The 13,532-nt window shown below is 49.9% G+C and overlaps 6 protein-coding genes across 6 annotated transcripts; all 6 read right to left on the bottom strand.

Annotated features, from left to right (window-relative positions):
• Positions 1-686: 686 nt before the first annotated feature.
• COCVIDRAFT_32541 (hypothetical protein) lies at positions 687-1,644 on the bottom strand (the record flags this gene model as incomplete). The annotated part of the gene is made up of 2 exons (XM_014707125.1): positions 687-1,095; positions 1,172-1,644. 2 exons carry the CDS (start codon positions 1,642-1,644, stop codon positions 687-689), a joined length of 882 nt encoding a protein of 293 aa, XP_014562611.1.
• Positions 1,645-2,751: 1,107 nt separating this feature from the next.
• On the bottom strand, positions 2,752-3,523 carry COCVIDRAFT_83081 (hypothetical protein; the record flags this gene model as incomplete). Its single annotated transcript, XM_014707226.1, has 2 exons — positions 2,752-3,412; positions 3,465-3,523. 2 exons carry the CDS (start codon positions 3,521-3,523, stop codon positions 2,752-2,754), a joined length of 720 nt encoding a protein of 239 aa, XP_014562712.1.
• A 350-nt stretch (positions 3,524-3,873) lies between these two features.
• COCVIDRAFT_32507 (hypothetical protein) lies at positions 3,874-4,821 on the bottom strand (the record flags this gene model as incomplete). The annotated part of the gene is made up of 1 exon (XM_014707118.1): positions 3,874-4,821. The coding sequence occupies one exon, from the start codon at positions 4,819-4,821 to the stop codon at positions 3,874-3,876; it is 948 nt and encodes a 315-aa protein (XP_014562604.1).
• A 617-nt stretch (positions 4,822-5,438) lies between these two features.
• COCVIDRAFT_83446 (hypothetical protein) lies at positions 5,439-6,860 on the bottom strand (the record flags this gene model as incomplete). Its single annotated transcript, XM_014707225.1, has 1 exon — positions 5,439-6,860. One exon carries the CDS (start codon positions 6,858-6,860, stop codon positions 5,439-5,441), a length of 1,422 nt encoding a protein of 473 aa, XP_014562711.1.
• A 742-nt stretch (positions 6,861-7,602) lies between these two features.
• COCVIDRAFT_83597 (hypothetical protein) lies at positions 7,603-9,437 on the bottom strand (the record flags this gene model as incomplete). Its single annotated transcript, XM_014707224.1, has 5 exons — positions 7,603-7,727; positions 7,784-8,607; positions 8,654-8,915; positions 8,967-9,176; positions 9,227-9,437. 5 exons carry the CDS (start codon positions 9,435-9,437, stop codon positions 7,603-7,605), a joined length of 1,632 nt encoding a protein of 543 aa, XP_014562710.1.
• Positions 9,438-10,993: 1,556 nt separating this feature from the next.
• COCVIDRAFT_21498 (hypothetical protein) lies at positions 10,994-11,566 on the bottom strand (the record flags this gene model as incomplete). Its single annotated transcript, XM_014707048.1, has 3 exons — positions 10,994-11,084; positions 11,141-11,420; positions 11,485-11,566. 3 exons carry the CDS (start codon positions 11,564-11,566, stop codon positions 10,994-10,996), a joined length of 453 nt encoding a protein of 150 aa, XP_014562534.1.
• Positions 11,567-13,532: the final 1,966 nt, after the last annotated feature.

The raw sequence follows: 13,532 nt of genomic DNA, 5'->3' as shown, positions 1-13,532 counted from the left end.
CACAGGAAATTCAGAACAGACTAGAGTGCTATTGTTTATCTGAGTAGACACTTATTCAAACTCCAAATAACAACACTTGAGCCTACGTGTAATTTGACACTAGAAAGTTTCATGGATATTAAACAGGTTGATAGAGGGGACAATGTTGAAAGAAACACAGCTTTGGCTTGGGTTCATCAGGAATAAATAATCAGCGAGAACGAAGGCTTAGATGACTCATAGGTAAGCTGATAAGCGAAATTCTAGGCAGCAACATTCCTTTCTCAACGCGCGTGCTGAGTAGCCACTTAATGATTGGTTGGAGATACCAGTCAGGGTGGCAACATTGCTTTACCTTGCTTGACACAGCCACAACAAGGCTGATAAGATCTTTTGCACGTCATAATTCGATTCCGTACCTAAGATTGTACATATACATCAGGCTTATGGCCTCAGGATGCTAAACTATAACGCTTTAGACTGGAAAGCGTTCAAGGAGTTAAGGATGACTGCCATTCTAATCAACCGCAAAGCCGGCAGTAGGAGGGCAATTTTATTTCTAATATTAATTTGAAGTACACGAAATTCGCTTCAATACGATGTGTCTTACTTCACAGTGAGCGAAGTTACTTGTATCAAGATTGCACTAGAGAATTTCTTGATAACTCTTAGGTAGCTCCGGACAAAGTCGTAATATAAGCATGGTATCAATAATCATACACCGAATTCACCTGACCATCCCCTCCCCCAGCCATCCACTCTGCCACCTTCAGATACCCCAAAATACCATGCGCATTCAGACCAAACTCACCGCTAAACTGCCTCACCATTGCATCAGGCAAAACATATCGATACCCCCTCCAAGACCGAAATGCCCCATGATGGAAATTAACCGTGAAATCGTACCGATTCATGAAGTCCCACGCACGAATCTGATATTTATCGTACAAGTCATTCAAAACGGTATAGTATCCCTGGTCCCCCGCCGCAACAGCCGCAAAAGTGATATGCTGAACGAGCTCTCTGAGCACTTCGTCCCGAGCCCACGACTGCGGTGAGCCAGACGGGTCACCCCACGTATGCCGGATCCTCTCAAGGATATCCGTAAACGCCATTCTATTTTTCAAATCATTAGCAGCCATCCAAAAAAAAAAATCTTTTTGATCGCTTGATGGGACATGGTGGTGCTTACATGCTAATCCCGCCCCCCATCGAAAACCCCGCGACAATGATCTGCTTGGGCGTCGTACCTCGTGCAGCCATATCTCCCACTGCCCTATCAAGCGCATCAAACGCCGCCTGTCGCATCGCATGCCACATGTCGCGATAGAAGCTGTGAATGCGATTGCCATTTTCGAACACGGCATACGGTATTCCCAACCATCCTGCGCCATCGGTCCATGTGTTCATGTAGAGCTCCATGACATCCGAGCCGAGAAATGCGATGGTGATTTTGTCATTGTTGCAGACTACGACGCCTCTGCGGCTAGCGTTGAAGCCGGTGTGGAGTTCCGAAAGAGTGAGGGTTGGGTTTGGGTAGAGGTCGCGCAATGAGGCGGTTATGGCGTTGATGTCTGGACTGAGAGTTGAGCGCCATAGGATGTCGGCTGCGTCTTTGACATCGTACCATTGGGCTGGACCGCCTTCCAATCTGACCAGTTTCATTATGATTCCTCTTGCTATAGGACAGACGTGAGTTAACTAAGTTGTACGCCCTTGGCGTGATTGAGTGCTTCGGCGGTGGGAAGTCGAGTCTTCGAGATGCCAGTGAGCGAGGCTGAAGGTAAGTGAGTGTGAGTGAAGGTAGGAATTTGATACTTATAGGGAAGACTGAGGTTGACTATCTGTAATGATATGTGACGATGTCTTTCGCTTTTGGCAGGGTAGGCTACTGCTAGCTCTTAGCTTTGTCTGTTTCAGGGCGTTCGTAGTGACGATACTACACAGTGGTGCGAGATACACCACTGCGTTCTATTAGAGCAGAGCAGGTTCTACATGCATATAATTGGATGCCTTGTGTCAGCGCCTAACTGGCTGCATCTATGGCTATTTAATGCAGGGATGCTAGAAAGGATGGCGCGAACGGGCGCCTAATGCAACAATAGACGACGCGCGGCAAAAACAAAAGAGAACACCTGACTTCTATAGAAACAGATGCAGTACAGTGTGTTCGCATTCCTTTTCAATACAAAATGATGTGATTCGATCGTCCTGTGTTAACTTCTCCACGCCAAGCTACTTGGCAATCATCCTCCTGCACGAAGACATTCTCGGATTCCTGGCACTCAATCGCGCGGTAATACTCAAATCTCAGACTACTATGGTTTCTCTTCTATCTGGATATTTATCTTGTAGGTCTAAAATACGGAAAAACAAAAAGGTTCATAGAACTCACTGTAGAGGATGATATATCTATATTAATATTGCGTTCGCCGGTTACACAGCATTGGTCGATCAATATTGTGCGACTGACATGAATGCTGTACCAAATCTTGTGCTACATCTGCTCGCCATAGTGTTGCAAGCTGCCTCTAGATCTGAAAATCACGCTCAAGTAGGTTGTACAATATCACAAAGGTACACAATAGTCAACTGCTCACACGAACCGTAGGTAAAGTTACTTGCGTGTTGATAACTCTGCATCGTTTTCGTGGACATGGAGTTATCCAAACTGAAAAGTATATTTCCAACTCCAACTTTCGTAAAGAGACAAACTACATTGTGTTTTACTTCCCTTCCTACAAGTCAATTTCAGCCCGCTCTAGCTCCAAACTATTCATCCTTTGGTGCAGTCTCAGAGTATTGTTGTAGGGGGTAATCGCTCTCTGGTGCAAACTTCTGGTATCTGAGTTCGTTCGGCATGTCTGGTTTTTTTGGTTGACTTTGGCCCACCCATAAGCACATGTGCCTGCCCAGATCTGGAGCGTCGCATAACAGCTGACGAAACATGCCCGACTTCTGAAGCTTTGCGATTTGGTTCCCTGCATACCAGAATATGTGGGATCTTAGAGGATCTTCACCGACCCTCTCCATAATCTCCTCACACGCAATCCGGAGCAGCTCACAGATGCTTTCATCTGAGATAGTTGTGCGGGTGTCTAGTGGCTGAACGAACCTCCACAACGTGTAGGCCTGGAACTTCGGCGCCATTAGGCGTTCTCCCATGACATAGAGGCGCGCCAGGGTCACATATTCGGAGTAATGTGCGACGTCGCGGGAAAGAATTGATTGGTTGCGGTAAAGGTATTCGACAAAGAATCCAAAAATCTCGGGATCTTCATCCTCCAATTCAATGGCTTTCTCCTCTGCTTCCTTGAACCCGCCAGTCAGGCTGTTGGAAAACATGTCCGATTCGGCAACGAGAAGGTCGAAGTGGAGGTAGAATGTTCTCGACCTGGCAACAGTGACGGTTACGAGGGGAGAGGTGAGGAAACTATGTAAGATAAGCGTACGAGCGACGCGACAGGCAAATAGAAACAGCATACTGTGAGAATTTGGGCTTTTCAGCCTTGCTTAATGGACCTTTGAGCTCCAGCTTTGCCATAGCGTATGTTGTATCTATGTAGTGATAGAAATGATGAGATTAGGGATTTGTCAAGGGCTCGGTTCTCAGAATTTGAGATATAAATCAGAACAACACTTGTCATGCCACTGCTGATAACAGTAGTCGTATTTATGTATCCCCGCAAGGCTGATGGTAAGCGCTCACAATCCTACAGAGGGTGTTACACAACGGCGCTAAGTAATTGGATAGTGGTGTCCCAGGTAAAACTGCGCCACATGGATACATGTGTGGTACCATTTCAAGACGCCTTTTATCTTCTAATTTAGTAAAAATACCTTCCTCCGCGGTGAGAGAGAGAGACATCAACTTACTACCTTAGTACACACACCCTACTCACCCTCCTTCCCCACCCCCTCCCCCAACACCCCCTCCAAAACCCTCACAAACTCCTCCGCCATCTTCCTCCCCCCCTCAGTACTCGGCTCAACCCTCTCCACATAATCCGCCGCATCCTTGCCATCCAGCACCTCAAATAACGCACACGGCAGCACCTCGACCCCCTCGACCTTAATCTCCTCCGTCGCACTCCTATACATTTCCCTAATCGCCGCCTGCAACTGCCCCGGATCCCTCTCATACCCCAGAACCTTTAGCTTGCCATCCGCCCAGCCCTGCTGCCCTTTCCCACTCTCCAGCGGAAAATAAATCATACAAACAATCACAGCCCTTGGCTTCGTCTCTTCCGTAAGGCAGGCGATGTACTCCTGGATCTTCGTTCCGAACATATTGCGGAAATACGGCAGACCCCATGCGGACCCGTCTTCGATGGATTTGCGCGGGGTAAGCCACGCAAGTTGAAACATGTGCGCGCTGGTTTCCACAGTCGGGTTTAGAGCGATGTCGTTGGAGCCGACGCTTACGACGAGGATGTCATTGGGCCGGATGTTGGAGCGGATGAAGGCGTCGTGTGGGAGGAGATCGCTATCGCGCGAGCGTAAGAGGGATTCTTCGATGGCCGTGTTGATGCATGTGGCGCGGGTGGAGAGGGCGGAGTTGAGCCAGTAGGCTACGTCTGGGATGAGGGTGATGGGGGAGGCGAGGGTCGAGTGGTAGATGGAGGGGATGGCAGAGGCGTCGTCGCCCGCGGAAATGCGTTCTTTGAGCCAGAATTTGTTGTCGAGGGAGGAGTCGCCGGCGAGGTAGATGATGGGTTTGTCGGGGCGCTCGGCCAGTGTTATGTCGCGGAATTTGGTCAAGTCGCTGATGGGATGGCCTTTGTATTCGTTGTAGAATTTGCCAGAGTCGATTTTAGAGGTTTCGTCGGTTTCTGAAGTCATGTTTTAGGATAATGTTAGTTGCCGTCGTATGCGAGGTGTGGAAAGCAAGGTATTGAACATGTACTGTGAAATAGTCGCACCTGTTTTTATTATAACACTTCTACGTAAACCAACGGATACGACTAGTGTGGCTGAAACCAGCCACACACATAGATTAGCGTACAGCATTCAACCTAGAACTCGTTGCTACCTTTAGGTAAAAAATACCTCACATAGCCCTTGCCCGCTACCACAACCGGAGACGTACGGTTGTGCACGGGCCTCGCTCTACCAATGACATGCGTAACCCTCGACTAGTCAGCTGAAGCATCGTATAAGGCAACGTAATCATGAACGCAGGTACTTAAACCCAAAGAAGGACGCTACCACCCCTCCTCAATAGTCACAGAGGTCCTGCAAAAGGCTAGACCGATCCAGGTATTTCGGACATCACGTGGGCATCGCTTTCACCATTTGCAAGAACCACTAGAAAAAAGCCGTGTTAAAAGTTGCATTGATAGGAATTCCAATTCCGAACCCAATCTAATAACTCTATCAATGAAAACGAAATAGCATAAAAGAAACCATCTAATCACATGAATCCAACTCTCACCCTCCAGAACCCCCAACCAAATCTCCTACCTACCTTTCTTCAACTTTTCCACCTCCTGAACCCCCACCGCAAACGCCCCCTCCAACTTCTCCACCCGCTCCTTCATCTCCTGAAATTCATGGTCTGAATCTTTCATCGTAGCCACGAACTCGCGCACGAGACGCAAAGGACCGTCGACTTGCAAGGGAAGAGTACCGAACAAGGTGCGCTGGACATGGTACAGAAGGGGCCAGTCGCGTTTCTCGTATAGTCGAATGGTGATGGGGATGGGGGAATCGCGATCGGGTGTGGGCAGGTCATCGACGAAGTCTGGGTCTGAGAAGGTAGTGTGGGTGCGGTGGTGGGCTGGAGGATTCTGCCCGGTCTCCTCGGTTGTGGCGCGGAGAAGCTGGATAGCGGTCTCGAGTTGGGATTCTAGAACGTCGTTTCGCGCCTCGAGGTCGAGGTTTGCGTTAGTCAGGAAGGTTACGTGTTCAGAAAACCTGTCTAGTTCGGCCATTGTATCGCAGTGCTCGTGGGAGAGCTTGGCGAATGCGCGGATGAGGTTTTCGTTTTCAGTTTCTGCGTCGTGGAGAGACTGTCTAAGGTAATCAGTTTCTGAGGTTTCATCCAAAGGTTCGGTGGGCGTTGGTGACTCACCGGGTGAAATATCTGAGACATCAGAGATATCAGAATTGGAAGATACAGGTGATTCCAAGCCCCGCTGCTCATCAGCAGCAGCAATCTCTTCTTCGAGTTTCTCCACCGTGGCCCTGCAACACTCCAGCTCATCAAAGAGTTCTTCGATCTTTTGTGTGTCAAAGTAGTGTTGCTCCGTAAGCTCTTCATTAGCACTCTCAAGATAGCGCAGCTCCTCGGCCTCGGCTTCCGCAGCTCGCAGGAGGGTCATAGCATCATCGATTTGCTGTTGGGCGTCGTCGTAAATCTTCTCGCAATCGTGGTGTTTGGTTAGCATTTCCAGTCGAGCGTTTTCTTCTTCCAGATACTTGATGCGGCTTTGGAGATTGGAGGCATTGGCTTGAACGGCACCCTTGGGCTTCCTATTAGTAGACAGCCCCTGTCCCATCCACTTCTTCCTCTCATTTTCGAGATGAGACTTGACTTCCCTCACTTCCTTATCAGTCTTTTCCTTGAGCTCCTGCATTTCCTTCTTGAGTCCAATGAATGCACGGCGTTCTTTCGACAGCTTTTCCTCGCTTTGCGTCCGTCTAGTCTTTTCCTTTTCGAACTTTTCAGACCAAGAAGAAATATCCCGGAACAAATCATCGCACTTCTTGCTAGTCTGAGCCTTGGCCTGTGTCAATGATTGCAGCTGCCTTTTCAGAAAGTCTATCTGGGCAGTCTGTGTAGAGGGGGCCATATTGTCACGACGGCGTGTTACGCTATCTCGAGAGTCTGTCAGTGACACAACGGTAGATGCAGGACTCGGGGTAGTGTTTCGATTCATGGTGAGGGTGTTCCTGGTGGCTGTAGGTGAATGAGCTGTAGGCGAACGTACTCTCTGATTGACAAGTTAGAAAAGAAGAATTATCCAAAAAGAAACGTGAGTATTAAATACAAACCTACATTTTTGCATTGTTCAAAAACATCCTCATCGTGAACATGCCCTTGTCTTATATCCCTTTCCTTAGCAGTACAAATTCACCATGTCGTAGCGTCATAATGTCTAACACACAATGCATGTCTTGAACTTGAGGCCGAGGGGTCAAGTGTGGCGAGCTACATTGCACACTGCTGCGCTAAACCTAACATGGTATTATCAACAAACTGGTTTCACGATAGTCTGCAATGCGGGACTGGAAAGACAAGGATATGTGCACGCCATCACGTATGTGGAAACTGCGCTTGATGAGTTTGGCAAGGTTGGAAAATGGTAAAAGCGGTTTTGGCTAACTTGCATTGGTGAAGATGAGTAATCGGTTGACCGCGAAAGATGAAGTAGCATTTAGTCATAGTAATCAATCAAAAATTCGACCATTTACATGTTAAGCAAGAATAGCACAGTCAATACATAGCGTAAATTCATGTTTGATGGTAAAATCATATATCATTTAATGCAAGAGCAGTAACGTAGCCATGGCCTCTTTCGATATCATAAATCATGACCTGCTCTGAATTATATATGGATGCAAACTACATATTTCAAAAAAACGGCCGAAAAGAGTGACTTGTTGACCAAGAAAACATCTCTAAGCAGCACGTTCGATCGTAGTAGCTCCAGTCTTGCCGTGGTCAACAATTGTGCTGTCTTGAACCTGGTTAACCGACTTCTCGGTTGCCCTGGTAGCCTCGTCGGCAAGATCGTCCTCGAACACTGGGAGAAAACAGTCAGCAAATGATATTGGCGAGAAATGATGGAAATCAACTTACAGAAAGCCAATTCTTCGAGCGTGCGGTTGTACGTCTCGGGGTACATGAAGTAGATGAACGAGAATTCAAAGGAGATCCATGCGCAGTAGATGGCAAAGTACTTCCACTCAATCGCGGTAAGGGCAATGGGATTGACGTAGATGGAGAAGAAACCAGCCAACTTTCCGAAAATCTGTTCGATACCGATACCCATGGTACGTTGCGCATAAGGGAACAGCTCGACAAGGTATGTGTATGTGAGCGAGTTGTTTCCGATGTTGTAACAAGGAGAGTAGGCAAAGTAGAAGAACAGAGATGCGATCTGGGCCGATGAGTTGGTGGTTCCGGCTTTGTCGGCTGTCTGAAGCGAGTGCAGAGTAATGGTAATGGCCATGAAGACCATGACCATGGATCCAGCGGAAAGCATAAACATCTTACGACGGGGGAATCGGGTGACGACGAGAGCGATGATGACAGCGTTCAACAAACTCCAGCACTGGTTGGCCATGTTGATGCGCGTCTTTGTGTTGTTATCGGTAAAACCCATCAGGTTGAAGAGCAGCTTTTGGTAGTAAGAGAGCAGAGTGTTGCCGCTCATCTGGGTGAAGAGACCCAAGAAGACGGAGATGATGACACGGCGGCGCATACCGGGAGTTCGGACCATGTCCATCCAGGATTGCTTGGAGTTCTCCATTTCGAGCTTGATGGTGGATCGAATCTGGGCCATTTCAGCTTGGACGAGGAGCGAGTTGGCGTCGTCTTCAGCATGGTATTTGACCAAAATGGCATAGGCCTCGTCGTCACGGTCACGGGAAATCAGATAACGTGGGCTCTCAGGGAGCAGCCTAGCCATGTCAGCGAGTGTCGGGTTGAAATAGAGTGGTATCTTACCAAACGGTGCAAATCTGCAGAATCGAAGGGCAGATCTGGAGAAGCGAAGGAAGTCGCCATCCCCAGTTTCCACCAATGGTGGTTGTCTTGATTGAAATGGCAGCGGCGGTGATGGAACCGATAAAGTATGAGGCGTTGAAGAGAGAGGTCATGAATGGACGTTCCTTGGGGTGGGCAAGCTCTCCAATCAAGGCCGATCCGGCAATGATGGCAAAGAGAATTCCGAATCCGAGCAGCATACGTGCAATGATGTACATGGCGACTGTTGATTGTGAGAACTACAATTTGATGATGGGCATCGAATGAGACTTACTATGCTGGGCAAATCCTTGCAGGATAGCGCCAACAACCATGATGACGGAACCGACGAAGACGGCCATACGTCTACCATAGCGCTGGTTCAGCCATGGGGCGATAGGGACGGCGAGAATGGAACCGAGCTGGTAGCAAGCAGACATGAAACCGATGATTTTGGGGTTGATGGAGTGCTCTCCATCCTTGTCGAGGTAGCCGTCTCCAAAGTCTATCTTTGTTAGCAAGGGGCCGGGGGCACAAAGCACATGGAGCACGTACACTTGTTGAAGGGGACGGAGAATTGGAGGGTGCCAATGAGTTGAGAGTCGAAACCAGATGTAATCTCAACGCCCATGCAGCAGCAGAAGAGCCAGACATACATGAGGCGGAGGTTTCTTTTTTTCCACCATCGTACCTTGTCCTGCTCCAACATGCGGGTGATGATGGGCTCGGCAGCAGTGCCCTCCGCGAGTTTCTGAACGCCCACCATGATGACGATGGTCTTTGGTAGCGAAGTGAAGGAATGGGGGGTACCAGGAATGGAGGCCAGTGGGGGTTGACATGCTTTATACAGACTGCTGCCGCAAACACTCTCCACTACCCCGGCTGGTTACCCCAGATGGTCCGGGGCAAGGGTATGCTAAGACGGAGAGGGTGGCCGTATTACCGAAGCGCCACCTTGTATTGGAGAAGCGTCTCGGCGCAATGGGCTTGCATAGCTTGGCACCGGTTAAATTGGAGGTCAAGGGCCAATGGCCGGGCGCTGCTGGACCGAACGCTGGTGAAAGAAGGCCGAACTGTCGCCTGTTTGGAACACACCCGCTGCCGCAACCGTGTGTTTAACCTGTCCATTGTCAGTCATCCAGGTCGTCGGTGGTTGCACTATCGAGTTGCAGTGGCGTTCCCTGCCGCTTCCCTCGTGTCTGCCCTCTAGCGTGCCTGGCCTCCCGCCGGCTCGGGGTGGGTGCCGGAATTGTACATATTGCAGTCGGCTTTGCCAATATCTACCTACTATACAATGCAGAATCGGAGGTTTACATGATATTGCTGTGGCCATGGCTGGTCTCCACACTTGCACGTGGTTCGGTAGCGCCAACTGGGAACAAACAATAGTACAAGCGAGGCCAAGCTAGGGATATGAAAATCTGACAGCGCCTGACATCCGTTGCGGCTCGTATACGGCAAGACCGATAAAGCGCATGCCAGGCCAGTGGGCGCCTGTACTGCCCAAGTAACCATGTACGACAAGCGCACTCATTCGTGTCAATCCCTCCCGACCCAAACCAAGCCCGTGGCTCAATCAATGCTCCCGTGCCACCATCGGCAGCTGGGGAGGGCAGTCGTGCCATTTGCTCCGACTGCGCAAGCGAAGGGATTAATGTGGATCGCCATGCCCACCACCTATGCAGGTCAATTAAGACGCAAGTTGGCACGTTGGTCGCCTTAATAAAGTTATAGTCGTTTTGTGGAATCCTACAAGACCGTGAGACGTTGGCCAAGTAATACAAAAAGAACCTGGCTCGCAAGCTGGTCGGGGTGAGTGTGTGTGGGAGACCCGGCCACATTCCCTCCGGAGTACGGACAGCGGTAACCCGGAGGATCATCACGTGGCCAACACGAGGCCAACCACAAGCCCATCCAAATTCTGGGCATGATGCCACAATTGCGCGCTACTATTACGCTTTGTTCACACAACCAGCTATTACTACAAACAGTAGCAGACGCCGTGTCAGGCAATGACTAACAATTACGCAATGGCAAAACCCTTTCCGGCGCCGCTGACAACATCGCCATGACCAAGATACATGTCAGCAGAAAGAGTACTTGCAGAAAATAGTTTCATTAAGCGTGTGGCTACGGAAATCCATAACATGCCAACAAGGCGTCGTAACAACATATCGTACACACCAAATACAAACGCCGAGTCCCGCATCCCCAAGAGACGGGACGAGAACAAGTCAAAGAGATAGTTTGGGGTATCATTTCCTGAGTGGCTACAAGCTAGCCGTGGGTATAGGTCGAAGTGTAACAATAGTAGGTCGTTGTTTAGACGTTGGTCATGGGTGGGGCGGGGTCGCTGCTTGCTGAGCCACGAACATGTAGCGCCGCAAGAACAGTGGTAGCGACAAATGTCAACCTAGTCCTGTCAGAAAAGCTGTCACAACACACAGAGACATGTTAGGTTTGACATACCAGAGGAATGCTCCGAAAATAATAGCAGCAACACCACAGCTCCAGAAGGTGCCATGGCCAACCCACCACTCACCGCCCCAGCGCGTAGCCACAGCGACGAAAGCGGCGAACCAGAAGATCATGGTGATGAACTCGACTCCCGCGACAGCATACTTGTGCGCAGCTGCAGGGAAGCGGGTCGGCGCAAGGATCAGATAGGCGACAACGAGAAGGGTCCAGATGGAGGTGAAGAGCATAAACGCAACGCTTCCTGGTACCCAGGTGATGTATGCATCAACAACTAAAAAAACTCATCATCAGCACAAGGGCTTTCAGAAACAATTAGGTCGATTTTTTTTACTTACGATATGCGCTCAAGCCAAGCACAATGATGCTGAACAGCACCTGGACACCGCGAATGCCCATGAGAATAGCCGGAGCAACCATATTGGCGATATATCAAATAGTAGGGGGTGTTTGGAGGGATCGAGCTTGGGGGCTGTAGATGGTGTTGGGAATTTGTCTACCACGATGAGGAGAGATTGGCAGGAGTGATGCGAACGCAAGAGCAGCTCTTCCCTGTGCTTTTATGCCTCTTGAACCGCCAGGCGCAGCGATGATGGGTGCCATGACCAGGGTGCGCTTGGTTTCAGGAAACCGACGTCACTCAAGGGTGGCGCATGACGACAAAGCCACAAACCACGCGTCTGATTGGCCGTTTGTGCCGAGCGATGCGACGTGGTCCATGACAACTTTGAGCTGCTTCGAGCTCCTCTATGGCAGCCTTGCTTGACCCCTCTCAACCGTCTTTGATCTCCCCCCCCCCCTCCTTTCATTTCAACAAGGGCTACTGAAACTGGCAGAAAAAAGTATCTATTTCTGGATGTGTTTTGCAATGTTCGTTTCGAAGCCAAGGTCTTGCGACGGATGTTTTGGTGCCGGGTGTGGCGGTGCCTTTCTCCACTTTTTTTTTCCAGCCTCTTCAATCCGTGACGCGGTGCCGAGCACCGCCAACAGACAACTGTAAGCCAACATGCCACCGCTACTCCAAGCCCACCTGTGCACATCAAGGCCCGCATCTAGAACCCATACATGTGTTGTTGACATTCAACATTTCGTGGCTCCGACACCGCCCATGGCAACAGCGTAATGGAAGTGCGAACAACCCGCGTTTCAGGTCATATGCCGGCATAAGGGCGACAACATTTCCAAGATGAGCCTTCGGGAATAATGACATCTGTGACCCAGACTTGAATATGACAACAGAGACGACATGTTTGACGGGTGACCGCTTCGTGATGCGTACCATATTACCCTCGATAAACGCAAATGGGCAGACTAGACTGTAATCCACCGAGTGGGGATGGACACAGCGTCGCCAACAAACCTTAATTACTGGATAACTTTCCAGACTCGTTACCCAACGTAATTTCCCTGGAAAAGAAAAGGATCGCGGGACTCGCATAAACAGCGCGTTCAACGCTGGGCCCTGCTTCCCTTCCATCGCACTCTCTCACCTCTAGTCGCGACCAAGCACTTATGACTCACCACTACATAATGCGATCCAGACAACAAGCCCATAATGACGAGCACCAAGGTCATCCAAGTAGTGGGCGATTGCAAAATGACGTCTCAAAACGCTGACGTCTTGGTGTTTAACTTTCGCGTGCGCGTAGCACCACAAACCTGTAAAACAAAAATTGCAAGGATGCAAGCAGTAAGAAGTGTCGATCGCTAGAACGTGATCTCGACAACGGTCCCCGTGTCACCCACGTGAACCAAAGCAACGTCGAGAAGAAATGATTTTCTTGGGACCAGTCGTTTCTACACATGGCGCGCGCTCAGGCTGGATCACCTCACCGCTCTGTAGCAAGACCCTTCTTTGCCAGTCGCATACCCATCAACCTGCTTTTTTTCCTGCTCTTCGAAACGAACACGGGATACCCTCCTCCCCCTTCCCAACAGTCTCTTCACGTTTGACCAGGCACCTAGTGGCCCATGTTTCTCGTCAATGCACGTTGCAAGACGAGCATGTGGGTATGATGTGAGGGGAGGGGGGAGGAGGGGGCCTAGTCGATACCACACTAGCGAGCCGTACCCCCGCTTTTTTCTATGGCCGCTCTTGCCTGCTGTAGTTTTTGGCCCTGCGTGACCCTTGCGGGGTGTATTTCGGCCCCCGTTGATCTGCGTATCGGTACGGTATGTTGGTGTTGTGCTTCTCGCAGCATGGTGCTGCGTTTGTTGGGTTGCGCAGTGTAAGCGCCTATCGATAAGGCTTTTGGTATTACCCGGGTATGCGCCGGGTATGGGAAGAAGAGTCGTTCATCGCGTTCGGGGGCCTTGTAAAGTCCTGGCAATACCAGATAGACGTATACGGCAACATCGCTCGGGCTGAGATGTAAAGATGACACGA

This window comes from Bipolaris victoriae (assembly GCF_000527765.1).
Source record: "Bipolaris victoriae FI3 unplaced genomic scaffold scaffold_0, whole genome shotgun sequence".
Lineage (NCBI taxonomy): Eukaryota > Fungi > Ascomycota > Dothideomycetes > Pleosporales > Pleosporaceae > Bipolaris > Bipolaris victoriae.
The sequence above is the reverse complement of the archived record's forward strand: the minus strand, read 5'-3'. Positions and strand labels throughout refer to the sequence as shown.